Source organism: Oncorhynchus masou, chromosome 14, assembly GCF_036934945.1.
Source record: "Oncorhynchus masou masou isolate Uvic2021 chromosome 14, UVic_Omas_1.1, whole genome shotgun sequence".
NCBI lineage: Eukaryota > Metazoa > Chordata > Actinopteri > Salmoniformes > Salmonidae > Oncorhynchus > Oncorhynchus masou.
In genome coordinates, this window is record NC_088225.1 from 36,612,186 (window position 1) to 36,627,747 (window position 15,562).

Consider the following 15,562-nt stretch of genomic DNA (forward strand, 5'->3'; position numbering starts at 1 on the left):
ACTATACTGACCTACAGTACAGTCTCTACCATACTGACCTACAGTAGTCTCTGTTACACTGACCTACAGTACAGTCTCTACTATACTGACCTACAGTAGAGTCTCTACTATACTGACCTACAGAACAGTCTCTACTATACTGACCTACAGTACAGTCTCTACTATACTGACCTACAGTACAGTCTCTACTATACTGACCTACAGTCTCTACATTACTAAACTACAGTCTCTACCATACTGACCTACAGTCTCTACTATACTGACCTACAGTACAGTCTCTACCATACTGACCTACAGTAGTCTCTATTACACTGACCTACAGTAGAGTCTCTACTATACTGACCTACAGTACAGTCTCTACTATACTGACCTACAGTACAGTCTCTACTATACTGACCTACAGTAGAGTCTCTACTATACTGACCTACAGAACAGTCTCTACTATACTGACCTACAGTACAGTCTCTACCATACTGACCTACAGTAGTCTCTATTACACTGACCTACAGTACAGTCTCTACCATACTGACCTACAGTCTCGACTATACTGACCTACAGTAGTCTCTACTATACTGACCTACAGTACAGTCTCTACCATACTGACTTACAGTCTCGACTATACTGACCTACAGTAGTCTCTACTATACTGACCTACAGTACAGTCTCTACCATACTGACCTACAGTCTCTACTATACTGACCGACAGTCTCTACCATACTGACCTACAGTCTCGACTATACTGACCTACAGTCTCTACTATACTGACCTACTGTACAGTCTCTACTATACTGACCTACAGTACAGTCTCTACTATACAGACCTACAGTACAGTCTCGACTATACTGGCCTACAGTACAGTCTCTACCATACTGACCTACAGTACAGTCTCTACCATACTGACCTACAGTCTCTACCATACTGACCTACAGTATCTACCATTCTGACCTACAGTCTCTACCAAACTGACCTACAGTACAGTCTCTACCATACTGACCTACAGTACAGTCTCTACCATACTGACCTACAGTACAGGTCTCTACTACACTGACTAACAGTACAGTCTCTACCATACTGACCTACGGTCTCTACCATACTGACCTTCAGTACAGTCTCTACTATACTGACCTACAGTCTCTACTATACTGACCTACAGTCTCTACAATACTGACCTACAGTACAGTCTCTACTATACTGACCTACAGTCTCTATCATACTGACCTATAGTCTCTACCATACTGACCTACAGTAAGGTCTCTACCATGCTGACCTACAGTACAGTCTCTACCATGCTGACCTCCAGTACAGTCTCTACCATGCTGACCTACAGTACAGTCTCTACCATACTGACCTACAGTACAGTCTCTACCATACTGACCTACAGTACAGTCTCTACCATGCTGACCTTCAGTACAGTCTCTACCATGCTGACCTACAGTACAGTCTCTACCATACTGACCTACAGTAGGGTCTCTACCATACTGACCTACAGTGGAGTCTCTGCTATATCAATCTACAGTCTCTACCATACTGACCTACTGTCTCTACTATACTGACCTACAGTACAGTCTCTACTATACTGACCTACAGTACAGTCTCTACTAAGCTGACCTACAGTATCTACTATACTGACCTGCAGTCTCTACTATACTGACCTGCAGTCTCTACTATACTGACCTACAGTACAGTCTCTACTATACTGACCTGCAGTCTCTACTATACCGATCTGCAGTTTCTACTATACCGACCTACAGTCTCTACTATACTGACCTACAGTCTCTACTATACTGATCTACAGTCTCTACTATACTGACCTACAGTACAGTCTCTACTATACTGACCTACAGTACAGTCTCTACCATACTGACCTACAGTACAGTCTCTACTATACTGACCTACAGTCTCTACTATACGGACCTACAGTACAGTCTCTACTATACTGACCTACAGTACAGTCTCTACTATACTGACCTACAATCTCTACTATACTGGCCTACAGTACAGTCTCTACTATACTGACTTGACCCACAGTCTCTACTATACTGACCTACAGTACAGTCTCTACCACACTGACTTGACCCACAGTCTCCTCTATACTGACCTAGAGTCTCTACTATACTGACCTACAGTCTCTACTATACTGACCGACAGTACAGTATCTACTATACTGACCTGCAGTCTCTACTACACTGACTTGACCTACAGTCTCTACTATACTGACTTGACCTACAGTCTCTACCACACTGACTTGACCTACAGTCTCTACTATACTGACCTACAGTACAGTCTCTACTATACTGACCTACAGTACAGTCTCTACTATACTGACCTACAGAACAGTCTTTACTATACTGACCTACAGTACAGTATCTACTATACTGACCTACAGTCTCTACCATACTGACCTACAGTACAGTCTCTACTATACTGACCTACAGTACAGTCTCTACTATACTGACCTACAGTACAGTCTCTACTATACTGACCTACAGTACAGTCTCTACCACACTGACCTGCAGTACAGTATCTACTATACTGACCTACAATCTCTACTATACTGACATACAGTCTCTACTATACTGACCTACAGTACAGTCTCTACTATACTGACCTACAGTGCCGTCTTTACTATACTGACCTGCAGTCTTTACTATACTGACCTGCAGTCTCTACCATACTGACCTGCAGTACAGTATCTACTATACTGACCTACAGTATCTACTATACTGACCTGCAATCTCTACTATACTGACCTACAGTCTCTACTATACTGACCTACAGAACAGGCTCTACTATACTGACCTACAGTACAGTCTCTACTATACTGACCTACAGTACAGTCTCTACTATACTGACCTACAGTGCCGTCTTTACTATACTGACCTGCAGTCTTTACTATACTGACCTGCAGTCTCTACCATACTGACCTGCAGTACAGTATCTACTATACTGACCTACAGTATCTACTATACTGACCTGCAGTCTCTACTATACTGACCTACAGTAGAGTCTCTACTATACTGACCTACAGAACAGGCTCTACTATACTGACCTACAGTACAGTCTCTACTATACTGACCTGCCGTCTTTACTATACTGACCTGCAGTCTTTACTATACTGACCTACAGTACTGTCTTTACTATACTGACCTGCCGTCTTTACTATACTGACCTGCAGTCTTTACTATACTGACCTACAGTACAGTCTCTACTACACTGACCTGCAGTCTCTACTATACTGACCTACAGTCTCTACTATACTGACCTGCAATCTCTACTATACTGACCTACAGTCTCTACTATACTGACCTACAGTAGAGTCTCTACTATACTGACCTACAGAACAGGCTCTACTATACTGACCTACAGTACTGTCTTTACTATACTGACCTGCCGTCTTTACTATACTGACCTGCAGTCTTTACTATACTGACCTACAGTACAGTCTCTACTACACTGACCTGCAGTCTCTACTATACTGACCTACAGTCTCTACTATACTGACCTGCAATCTCTACTATACTGACCTACAGTCTCTACCATACTGACCTGCAGTACAGTATCTACTATACTGACCTACAGTATCTACTATACTGACCTGCAGTCTCTACTATACTGACCTACAGTCTCTACTATACTGACCTACAGTAGAGTCTCTACTATACTGACCTACAGAACAGGCTCTACTATACTGACCTACAGTACTGTCTTTACTATACTGACCTGCCGTCTTTACTATACTGACCTGCAGTCTTTACTATACTGACCTACAGTACAGTCTCTACTACACTGACCTGCAGTCTCTACTATACTGACCTACAGTCTCTACTAACAGCCAATGGTAGTTTAGCACTAATACTGGTTCCTAATAGATCATCAGTCATAGATGACACCAGTTGTTTTAACTGCTTATGACATAGTAAATCATGACACCATTTGTTATTACTGCTTATGACATAGTAAATCATGACACCAGTTGTTATAACTGCTTATGACATAGTAAATCATGACACCAGTTGTTATAACTGCTTATGACATAGTAAATCATGACACCAGTTGTTATAACTGCTTATGACATAGTACATCATGACACCAGTTGTTATACCTGCTTATGACATAGTAAATCCTGTTCATGACAACTATACGAAGCTCTACGAAGGGCCTGCTATGAGACATCATGACACCAGTTGTAATAACTGCTAATGAAATAGTAAATCCTGTTCATTACAACTCTACGAAGCTCTACGAAGGGCCTGCTATGCGACATCATGACACCAGTTGTAATAACTGCTACGGTGAGGATAAGAGACAGAGAGAGATAGACAGAGGGAGAAAGTGAGAGAGAGGGAGAGAGAAAGAGAGAGAAAGGGATAGAAGAGAGAGAGAGAGAGAGAGAGAGAGAGAGAGAGAGAGAGAGAGAGAGAGAGAGAGAGAGAGGGATAGAAGAGAGAGAGAGAGAGAGAGAGAGAGAGAGGGATAGAAGAGAGAGAGAGAGAGAGAGAGAGAGAGAGAGAGAGAGAGAGAGAGGTGGAGAGAGAGAGAGAATGGGAGAGAGAGAGGGAGAGAGGTAGAATGGGAGAGAGAGAGAGAGAGATAGAGAGCGATAGAGTGAGAGAGAAAGAGAGAGAGAGAGAGAGAGAGCGTGGGAGAGAGAGATAGAATGGGAGAGAGAGAGAGGTAGAGAGTGATAGAGCAAGAAAGAAAGAGATAGAGAGATAGATAGAATGGGAGAGAGTGAGGGAGAGAGAGATAGAATGGGAGAGAGAGAGAGAGATATAGAGCGAGAGAGAAAGAGAGAGAGAGAGAGAGAATGGGAGAGAGAGAGGGAGAGAGCGATAGAGAGCGATAGAGCGGGAGAGAAAGAGAAAGAGAGAGAGAGAGAATGGGAGAGAGAGCTAGAGAGCGAGAATGGGTGAGAGAGGGAGAGAGAGAGATAAAATGGGAGAGAGATAGAGAGCGATAGAGCGAGAGAGAGAGAGAGATTGGGCGAGAGAGAGAGAGATAGAGGGAGAGATAGAGAGGGGTGGGGTGATGTGATTTGATACTGAGTTGTATTCTATATCTCTCTGTATTTATGATTACCTGTAGAGGTGTTACAAGACATTTCATCTGCTGCAAGGAGGACCAAATTATTTCTGCAAGAGAAGACAAGATTCACAATAGCACTGTGCTCTCTGAGGGGAGATCTGGGGAGGGAGGAGAGGGGAAGACTATAAAGTGAAGAGGTATAGGGAGAAAGAGGATGATTCAGAGATAGAGGGGAAGACTATAAAGTGAAGAGGTATAGGGAGAAAGAGGATGATTCAGAGATAGAGGGGTAGAGGATAAAGTGAAGAGGTATAGGGAGAAAGAGGATGATTTAGAGATAGAGGGGTAGAGGATAAAGTGAAGAGGTATAGGGAGAAAGAGGATGATTCAGAGATAGAGGGGTAGAGGATAAAGTGAAGAGGTATAGGGAGAAAGAGGATGATTCAGAGATAGAGGGGTAGAGGATAAAGTGAAGAGGTATAGGGAGAAAGAGGATGATTTAGAGATAGAGGGGTAGAGGATAAAGTGAAGAGGTATAGGGAGAAAGAGGATGATTTAGAGCTGGAGGGGTAGACTATAAAATGAAGAGGTATAGGGAGAAAGAGGATGATTTAGAGCTGGAGGGGTAGACTATAAAATGAAGAGGTATAGGGAGAAAGAGGATGATTTAGAGCTGGAGGGGTAGACTATAAAATGAAGAGGTATAGGGAGAAAGAGGATGATTTAGAGCTGGAGGGGTAGACTATAAAATGAAGAGGTATAGGGAGAAAGAGGATGATTTAGAGCTGGAGGGGTAGACTATAAAATGAAGAGGTATAGGGAGAAAGAGGATGATTCAGAGCTGGAGGGGTAGAGGATAAAGTGAAGAGGTATAGGGAAAAAGAGGATGATTCAGAGCTGGAGGGGTAGAGGATAAAGTGAAGAGGTATAGGGAGAAAGAGGGATGATGTGGAGGAGAGGATGGGAAAAAGGATTTAATAAGAAAAGTATAGAATCTGAAGTATAGCAAATGTCAATATGAAGCAGAGAGGAATGTTACTCTCTCTCTCTCTAACAGTCCTCCCCAGAAACATGTCAATATGAAGCAGAGAGGACTGTTACTCTCTCTCTCTAACAGTCCTCCCCAGAAACATGTCAATATGAAGCAGAGAGGACTGCTACTCTCTCTCTCTCACAGTCCTCCCCAGAAACATGTCAATATGAAGCAGAGGAGGAGCGTTACTCTCTCTCTCTAACAGTCCTCCCCAGAAACATGTCAATATGAAGCAGAGAGGACTGTTACTCTCTCTCTCTCACAGTCCTCCCCAGAAACATGTCAATATGAAGCAGAGAGGCCTGCTACTCTCTCTCTCTCTCACAGTCCTCCCCAGAAACATGTCAATATGAAGCTGAGAGGACTGTTACTCTCTCTCTCTCTCTAACAGTCCTCCCCAGAAACATGTCAATATGAAGCAGAGAGGACTGTTACTCTCTCTCTCTCTCTCTAACAGTCCTCCCCAGAAACATGTCAATATGAAGCAGAGAGGACTGTTACTCTCTCTCTCTCTCTAACAGTCCTCCCCAGAAACATGTCAATATGAAGCAGAGAGGACTGTTACTCCAGCTCTCTCTCAGTCCTCCCCAGAAACATGTCAATATGAAGCAGAGAGGACTGTTACTCTCTCTCTCTCACAGTCCTCCCCAGAAACATGTCAATATGAAGCAGAGAGGACTGTTACTCTCTCTCTCTCTCACAGTCCTCCCCAGAAACATGTCAATATGAAGCAGAGAGGCCTGCTACTCTCTCTCTCTCTCACAGTCCTCCCCAGAAACATGTCAATATGAAGCTGAGAGGACTGTTACTCTCTCTCTCTAACAGTCCTCCCCAGAAACATGTCAATATGAAGCAGAGAGGACTGTTACTCTCTCTCTCTCTCTCTAACAGTCCTCCCCAGAAACATGTCAATATGAAGCAGAGAGGACTGTTACTCTCTCTCTCTCTAACAGTCCTCCCCAGAAACATGTCAATATGAAGCAGAGAGGACTGTTACTCCAGCTCTCTCTCAGTCCTCCCCAGAAACATGTCAATATGAAGCAGAGAGGACTGTTACTCTCTCTCTCTCACAGTCCTCCCCAGAAACATGTCAATATGAAGCAGAGAGGACTGTTACTCTCTCTCTCTCTCACAGTCCTCCCCAGAAACATGTCAATATGAAGCAGAGAGGACTGTTACTCCAGCTCTCTCTCAGTCCTCCCCAGAAACATGTCAATATGAAGCAGAGAGGACTGTTACTCTCTCTCTCTCACAGTCCTCCCCAGAAACATGTCAATATGAAGCAGAGAGGACTGTTACTCTCTCTCTCTCTCACAGTCCTCCCCAGAAACATGTCAATATGAAGCAGAGAGGACTGTTACTCTCTCTCTCACACAGTCCTCCCCAGAAACATGTCAATATGAAGCAGAGAGGACTGTTACTCTCTCTCTCTCTCACAGTCCTCCCCAGAAACATGTCAATATGAAGCAGAGAGGACTGTTACTCTCTCTCTCTCTCTCAGTCCTCCCCAGAAACATGTCAATATGAAGCAGAGAGGACTGTTACTCTCTCTCTCTCACACAGTCCTCCCCAGAAACATGTCAATATGAAGCAGAGAGGACTGTTACTCTCTCTCTAACAGTCCTCCCCAGAAACATGTCAATATGAAGCAGAGAGGACTGTTACTCTCTCTCTCTAACAGTCCTCCCCAGAAACATGTCAATATGAAGCAGAGAGGACTGTTACTCTCTCTCTCTCACAGTCCTCCCCAGAAACATGTCAATATGAAGCAGAGAGGACTGTTACTCTCTCTCTAACAGTCCTCCCCAGAAACATGTCAATATGAAGCAGAGAGGACTGTTACTCTCTCTCTCTAACAGTCCTCCCCAGAAACATGTCAATATGAAGCAGAGAGGACTGTTACTCTCTCTCTCTCACAGTCCTCCCCAGAAACATGTCAATATGAAGCAGAGAGGACTGTTACTCTCTCTCTCTCTCTCTCTCTCTAACAGTCCTCCCCAGAAACATGTTAATATGAAGCAGAGAGGACTGTTACTCTCTCTCACAGTCCTCCCCAGAAACATGTCAATATGAAGCAGAGAGGACTGTTACTCTCTCTCTCTCACAGTCCTCCCCAGAAACATGTCAATATGAAGCAGAGAGGACTGTTACTCTCTCTCTCTCACAGTCCTCCCCAGAAACATGTCAATATGAAGCAGAGAGGACTGTTACTCTCTCTCTCTCTCTCATAGTCCTCCCCAGAAACATGTCAATATGAAGCAGAGAGGACTGTTACTCTCTCTCTCTAACAGTCCTCCCCAGAAACATGTCAATATGAAGCAGAGAGGACTGCTACTCTCTCTCTCTCTAACAGTCCTCCCCAGAAACATGTCAATATGAAGCAGAGAGGACTGCTACTCTCTCTCTCTCACAGTCCTCCCCAGAAACATGTCAATATGAAGCAGAGAGGACTGTTACTCTCTCTCTCACAGTCCTCCCCAGAAACATGTCAATATGAAGCAGAGAGGACTGTTACTCTCTCTCTCTAACAGTCCTACCCAGAAACATGTTAATATGAAGCAGAGAGGACTGTTACTCTCTCTCACACAGTCCTCCCCAGAAACATGTCAATATGAAGCAGAGAGGACTGTTACTCTCTCTCTAACAGTCCTCCCCAGAAACATGTCAATATGAAGCAGAGAGGACTGTTACTCTCTCTCTCTCACAGTCCTCCCCAGAAACATGTCAATATGAAGCAGAGAGGACTGCTACTCTCTCTCTCTCACAGTCCTCCCCAGAAACATGTCAATATGAAGCAGAGAGGACTGTTACTCTCTCTCTCTCTAACAGTCCTCCCCAGAAACATGTCAATATGAAGCAGAGAGGACTGTTACTCTCTCTCTAACAGTCCTCCCCAGAAACATGTCAATATGAAGCAGAGAGGACTGTTACTCTCTCTCTCTCACAGTCCTCCCCAGAAACATGTTAATATGAAGCAGAGAGGACTGTTACTCTCTCTCTAACAGTCCTCCCCAGAAACATGTCAATATGAAGCAGAGGAGGAGCGTTACTCTCACTCTCTAATGACATTGGCAGCTGTAAGATTTGTGTTCCAAAAAGACAAGACCTGTAGCTTTTCAAATGAAACCCCCCAACTCCCTGGGCTGTAAAGGCCTCAAAACAACCTCTCAGAATGTAACCAGGTTTCAATACCTCAGAGCTGGGCCACCCAACAAAATGGACATAGAAATGTGAGTTACAGCTCTGTCATTCTCATTGGTAGATATGTTCTATGTGCGCTATTTCTATGCATTCTTTGGTTACGGAAAATATATTTAGACTGTAAAACCATTCTCTACACTATATTTGCTTGTTTTGTCACTTAGCGCTGTGTTACGGTTTGGAGAGTCGGAGAGTCGGACCAAAATGCGGCGTGTAGATTGCGATCCATGTTTAATAAACTGAAGCAACACGAATCCAAATACAAACACTAATAAAAAACGTAACGAAAACCGAAACAGCCTAATACTCGTGCAAACTAATACACAACGGACACTAAGGCCATAAGGACAATCACCCACGAAACACTCAAAGAATATGGCTGCCTAAATATGGTTCCCAATCAGAGACAACGATAAACACCTGCCTCTGATTAAGAACCACTTCAGACAGCCATAGACTTATCTAGAACACCCCACTAAGCTACAATCCCAATACAAAAACACACCACATACAGAAACCCATGCCACACCCTGGCCTGACCAAATCAATGAAGAAAAACACAAAATACTTCGACCAGGGCGTGACACTCTGTCATTCTCATTAGATAGCACTGTGGTGTTAGATGTATAGTAGATATTTAACATGGAACAGTAGATAGTACTGTGGTGTTAGATGTAGATATTTAACATGGAACAGTAGATAGCACTGTGGTGTTAGATGTATAGTAGATATTTAACATGGAACAGTAGATAGCACTGTGGTGTTAGATGGAGATATTTAACATGGAACAGTAGATAGCACTGTGGTGTTAGATGGAGATATTTAACATGGAACAGTAGATAGCACTGTGGTGTTAGATGTATAGTAGATATTTAACATGGAACAGTAGATAGCACTGTGGTGTTAGATGTAGATATTTAACATGGAACAGTAGATAGCACTGTGGTGTTAGATGTATAGTAGATATTTAACATGGAACAGTAGATAGCACTGTGGTGTTAGATGTATAGTAGATATTTAACATGGAACAGTAGATAGCACTGTGGTGTTAGATGTATAGTAGATATTTAACATGGAACAGTAGATAGCACTGTGGTGTTAGATGTATAGTAGATATTTAACATGGAACAGTAGATAGCACTGTGGTGTTAGATGTAGATATTTAACATGGAACAGTAGATAGCACTGTGGTGTTAGATGTATAGTAGATATTTAACATGGAACAGTAGATAGCACTGTGGTGTTAGATGTATAGTAGATATTTAACATGGAACAGTAGATAGCACTGTGGTGTTAGATGTAGATATTGAACATGGAACAGTAGATAGCACTGTGGTGTTAGATGTAGATATTTAACATGGAACAGTAGATAGTACTGTGGTGTTAGATGTAGATATTGAACATGGAACAGTAGATAGCACTGTGGTGTTAGATGTAGATATTTAACATGGAACAGTAGATAGCACTGTGGTGTTAGATGTAGATATTTAACATGGAACAGTAGATAGCACTGTGGTGTTAGATGTAGATATTTAACATGGAACAGTAGACAGTACTGTGGTGTTAGATGTAGATATTTAACATGGAACAGTAGATAGCACTGTGGTGTTAGATGTAGATATTTAACATGGAACAGTAGACAGTACTGTGGTGTTAGATGTAGATATTTAACATGGAACAGTAGATAGCACTGTGGTGTTAGATGTAGATATTTAACATGGAACAGTAGATAGCACTGTGGTGTTAGATGGAGATATTTAACATGGAACAGTAGATAGCACTGTGGTGTTAGATGTAGATATTTAACATGGAACAGTAGATAGCACTGTGGTGTTAGATGTATAGTAGATATTTAACATGGAACAGTAGATAGCACTGTGGTGTTAGATGTAGATATTTAACATGGAACAGTAGATAGTACTGTGGTGTTAGATGTAGATATTTAACATGGAACAGTAGATAGCACTGTGGTGTCACCCACAAACACACAGTGAAACCCAGGCTACCTAAGTATGATTGGGGTGGGCAGTCTATGTTTGATTTTCTATGATTTGGGACTTCCATGTTTCGGCCTAGTATGGTTCTCAATCAGAGGCAGGTGTCATTAGTTGTCTCTGATTGAGAACCATACTAGGCCGAAACATAGAAATCCCAAATCAAACAGACTGCCCACCCCAACTCACGCCCTGACCATACTAAATAAAGACAAAACAAGGGAAATAAAGGTCAGGACGTGACACACCCCTCCTGCCCCACTCCCTCACTTTGGTTCCACCGCCAAACTCTGTCTTCAAGCTCATTTGATTTAATCAGGCAATTATTGTAGAGGATTCTGGGGTACCTGTGGTCCCAACCTTCCTGATTGGACCAAGGAATTATACCAATAAACTACGAGAGAGAGAGACTGAGAATGAGAGAGGGTGAGAGAGAGGTAGAACGCGCGAGAGAGAGGGTCGGGGAGAGGTAGAATGCGAGAGAGCGAGAGAGTGAGAGGTATAGAGCGAGAGAGACAGAGAGGGAGAGAGGGAGAGAGAGAGGTAGAACGCGAGGGGAAGAGAGAGAGAGCGAGAGAGTGAGAGGTATAGAGCGAGAGAGACAGAGAGGGAGAGAGAGAAAGGGAGAGAGACAGAGAGCGGCAGAGAGCGAGAGAGAAACCCACATGAAAAAATACTGCAAGAAAGTCGGACCGAAATGCAGCGTGTTGGTTACTCATGTTTATTAATGAAACAAATAACGGAACTATACATGAAATAACGAATAAATACAAAACAACAAAACGGAACGTGAAACCTATTACAGCCTGACTGGTGAACACTACACAGAGACAGGAACAATCACCCACGAAATACAAAGCGAAACCCAGGCTACCTAAATACGGTTCCCAATCAGAGACAACGAGAATCACCTGACTCTGATTGAGAACCGCCTCAGGCAGCTAAGACTATGCAATACCCCTACTCAGCCGCAATCCCAAATACTACAAAACCCCAATACAACAACATAAACCCATGTCACACCCTGGCCTGACCAACTAATTAACGAAAACACAAAATACTAAGACCAAGGCGTGACATACTTACTGTAGAATACTGTATTATTCACTGTAGTATTTACTGTAGTATACTGTATTATTCACGGTAGTACTAATCTAGCTATCTACCTACCTACCTACCTAGATACCTAGCTACCTACCTACCTAGCTCCCTACCTACATACGTACAGTGCCTTGCAAAAGTATTCGGCCCCCTTGAACTTTGCGACGTTTTGCCACATTTCAGGCTTCAAACATAAAGATATAAAACTGTATTTTAAAGGGGGTGAATAATTTTGCACGCCCAATTTTTCAGTTTTTGATTTGTTAAAAAAGTTTGAAATATCCAATAAATGTCGTTCCACTTCATGATTGTGTCCCACTTGTTGTTGATTCTTCACAAAAAAATACAGTTTTATATCTTTATGTTTGAAATGTGGCAAAAGGTCGCAAAGTTCAAGGGGGCCGAATACTTTCGCAAGGCACTGTACGTATGTAGGTAGGGAGCTAGGTAGGTAGGTAGCTAGGTATCTAGGTAGGTAGGTAGGTAGATAGCTAGGTAGGTAGGTAGGTATATAGGTAGGTAGGTAGGTAGGTAGGTATGTAGCTAGGTAGGTAGGTAGGTAGGTAACACTGGGGTCTGAACGGATGGTCGAGCGCTTCTGCTCTTTTCTATGACCTGTAGAGAACACCATATATGGTCTATACTTGGCACGCAGGTTTCTCACTTATGGGTGGCACTAATTGCGATATGGGGGGCGAGAAATGGGCAGGGTATGCACACATTAAATACTGTAGTTTTTACGCTTCATGCGGACATTATTACTTACATTGAGAGGTAGAGAGAGAGAGAAAGAGAGAGAGAGAGAGGCAGAGAGAGAGAGAGAGAGGGAGAGAGAGGGGGGTTGAGCGAGAGAGAGAGTGAGAGAGAGAAATAGGGACAGAGAGAGAAAGAGGGACAGAGAGAGAAAGAGGGACAGAGAGAGAGAGAAAGAGGGACAGAGAGAGAGAGAGAGAGAGAGAAAGAGGGACAGAGAGAGATAGAGGTAGAGCAAGAGAGAGAAGTAGTGAGAGGGAAGGAGAGACAGAGAGAGCGAGAGAGCGAGAGCATGACAGAGAGGGACAGAGAGAGAGGTAGAGAGAGAGAGAGAGAGAGAGAGGTTGAGAGAGAGAGAGAGAGAGAGAGAGAGAGAGAGAGAGGTTGAGTGAGAGAGAGAGGTTGAGTGAGAGAGAGAGGTTGAGTGAGAGAGAGAGAGAGAGGTTGAGCGAGTGAGAGAGAGAGAGAGAGCTTGAGCGAGCGAGTGAGAGAGAGAGAGAGAGCGAGAGATAAAAAAAAGAAGAGGTCCGTCTCACCTGTCACCGTATGCAGCAGCTGTGGCGGCAGCAGGCTGAGTATACCTGTAGGCAGCATAGCCCCCCTGGAAAAACACACACACACACACACACACACACACACACACACACACACACACACACACACACACGGTTAATCAATGTGATTGATTCCTGTCAGTAACATTGATATTCTGCCGGGTTCATGGATCTATACATATCTTGACAGAATACACCATCACACAGTCTGATCGATAGCAAGGCTGACGTAGGACTCCATACATATGAAATGCTTTGGATGGTAAATATTTCTGTGTGCTCAATGAATTACGCCACACGATCAATAATGTATTGATTTCATAATAAATGGAAGTAGATACATTTCTTCATGTAATGTAATATTTGTTTTCAAAGACTAATTTGACAGAACTGCCTTGCAACAGATTCCCATATTTTCAATAAAGAACACAGATTTTAATTTATGTAATGCTGCCATCAGCTGTTCAATCAGGCAAAAAACGACACACACACACACACACACACACACACACACACACACACACACACACACACACACACACACACACACACACACACACACACACACACACACACACACACACACACATCCATCCATGCGACAGGAGGGTGTGCGGTGATGCAGCGACGATCAGTCTGTGAGCACAGCAAGACTCCATGTTCAACCAACCACAAAGTCACGCCAACCACGCCATGGCCAGAAACACGACCAGCATGCATTTCAACACACAGAGCAGAGCAGCAAGCCCCCAGGAGATGACGTGATTATGTTCCCTATAAAAAATATAGTGTTTCCTGTTTCTAGTTCCTGTTAAATATAGTGTTTCCTGTTTCTAGTTCCTGTTAAATATAGTGTTTCTAGTTCCTGTTAAATATAGTGTTTCCTGTTTCTAGTTCCTGTTAAATATAGTGTCTCCTGTTTCTAGTTCCTGTTAAATATAGTGTTTCCTGTTTCTGGTTCCTGTTAAATATAGTGTCTCCTGTTTCTAGTTCCTGTTAAATATAGTGTTTCCTGTTTCTAGTTCCTGTTAAATATAGTGTTTCCTGTTTCTGGTTCCTGTTAAATATAGTGTCTCCTGTTTCTAGTTCCTGTTAAATATAGTGTCTCCTGTTTCTAGTTCCTGTTAAATATAGTGTCTCCTGTTTCTAGTTCCTGTTAAATATAGTGTTTCCTGTTTCTAGTTCCTGTTAAATATAGTGTTTCCTGTTTCTAGTTCCTGTTAAATATAGTGTCTCCTGTTTCTAGTTCCTGTTAAATATAGTGTCTCCTGTTTCTAGTTCCTGTTAAATATAGTGTTTCCTGTTTCTAGTTCCTGTTAAATATAGTGTTTCCTGTTTCTAGTTCCTGTTAAATATAGTGTCTCCTGTTTCTAGTTCCTGTTAAATATAGTGTCTCCTGTTTCTAGTTCCTGTTAAATATAGTGTCTCCTGTTTCTAGTTCCTGTTAAATATAGTGTCTCCTGTTTCTAGTTCCTGTTAAATATAGTGTCTCCTGTTTCTAGTTCCTGTTAAATATAGTGTTTCCTGCTTCTAGTTCCTGTTAAATATAGTGTCTCCTGTTTCTAGTTCCTGTTAAATATAGTGTTTCCTGTTTCTAGTTCCTGTTAAATATAGTGTCTCCTGTTTCTAGTTCCTGTTAAATATAGTGTCTCCTGTTTCTAGTTCCTGTTAAATATAGTGTCTCCTGTTTCTAGTTCCTGTTAAATATAGTGTCTCCTGTTTCTAGTTCCTGTTAAATATAGTGTCTCCTGTTTCTAGTTCCTGTTAAATATAGTGTCTCCTGTTTCTAGTTCCTGTTTAATATAGTGTTTCCTGTTTCTAGTTCCTGTTAAATATAGTGTCTCCTGTTTCTAGTTCCTGTTAAATATATTGTCTCCTGTTTCTAGTTCCTGTTAAATATA

The 15,562-nt window shown here is 42.5% G+C and overlaps 1 protein-coding gene across 1 annotated transcript in view; it reads right to left on the reverse strand.

Moving 5' to 3' along the window:
- Positions 1 to 15,562, reverse strand: part of LOC135554813 (RNA binding protein fox-1 homolog 1-like) — a 252,533-nt gene that overhangs the window by 11,528 nt on the left and 225,443 nt on the right. Inside the window, 1 exon segment of the mRNA XM_064987255.1 lies at positions 13,644 to 13,708. Within this exon segment, the coding sequence (XP_064843327.1) occupies positions 13,644 to 13,708 (65 nt within the window).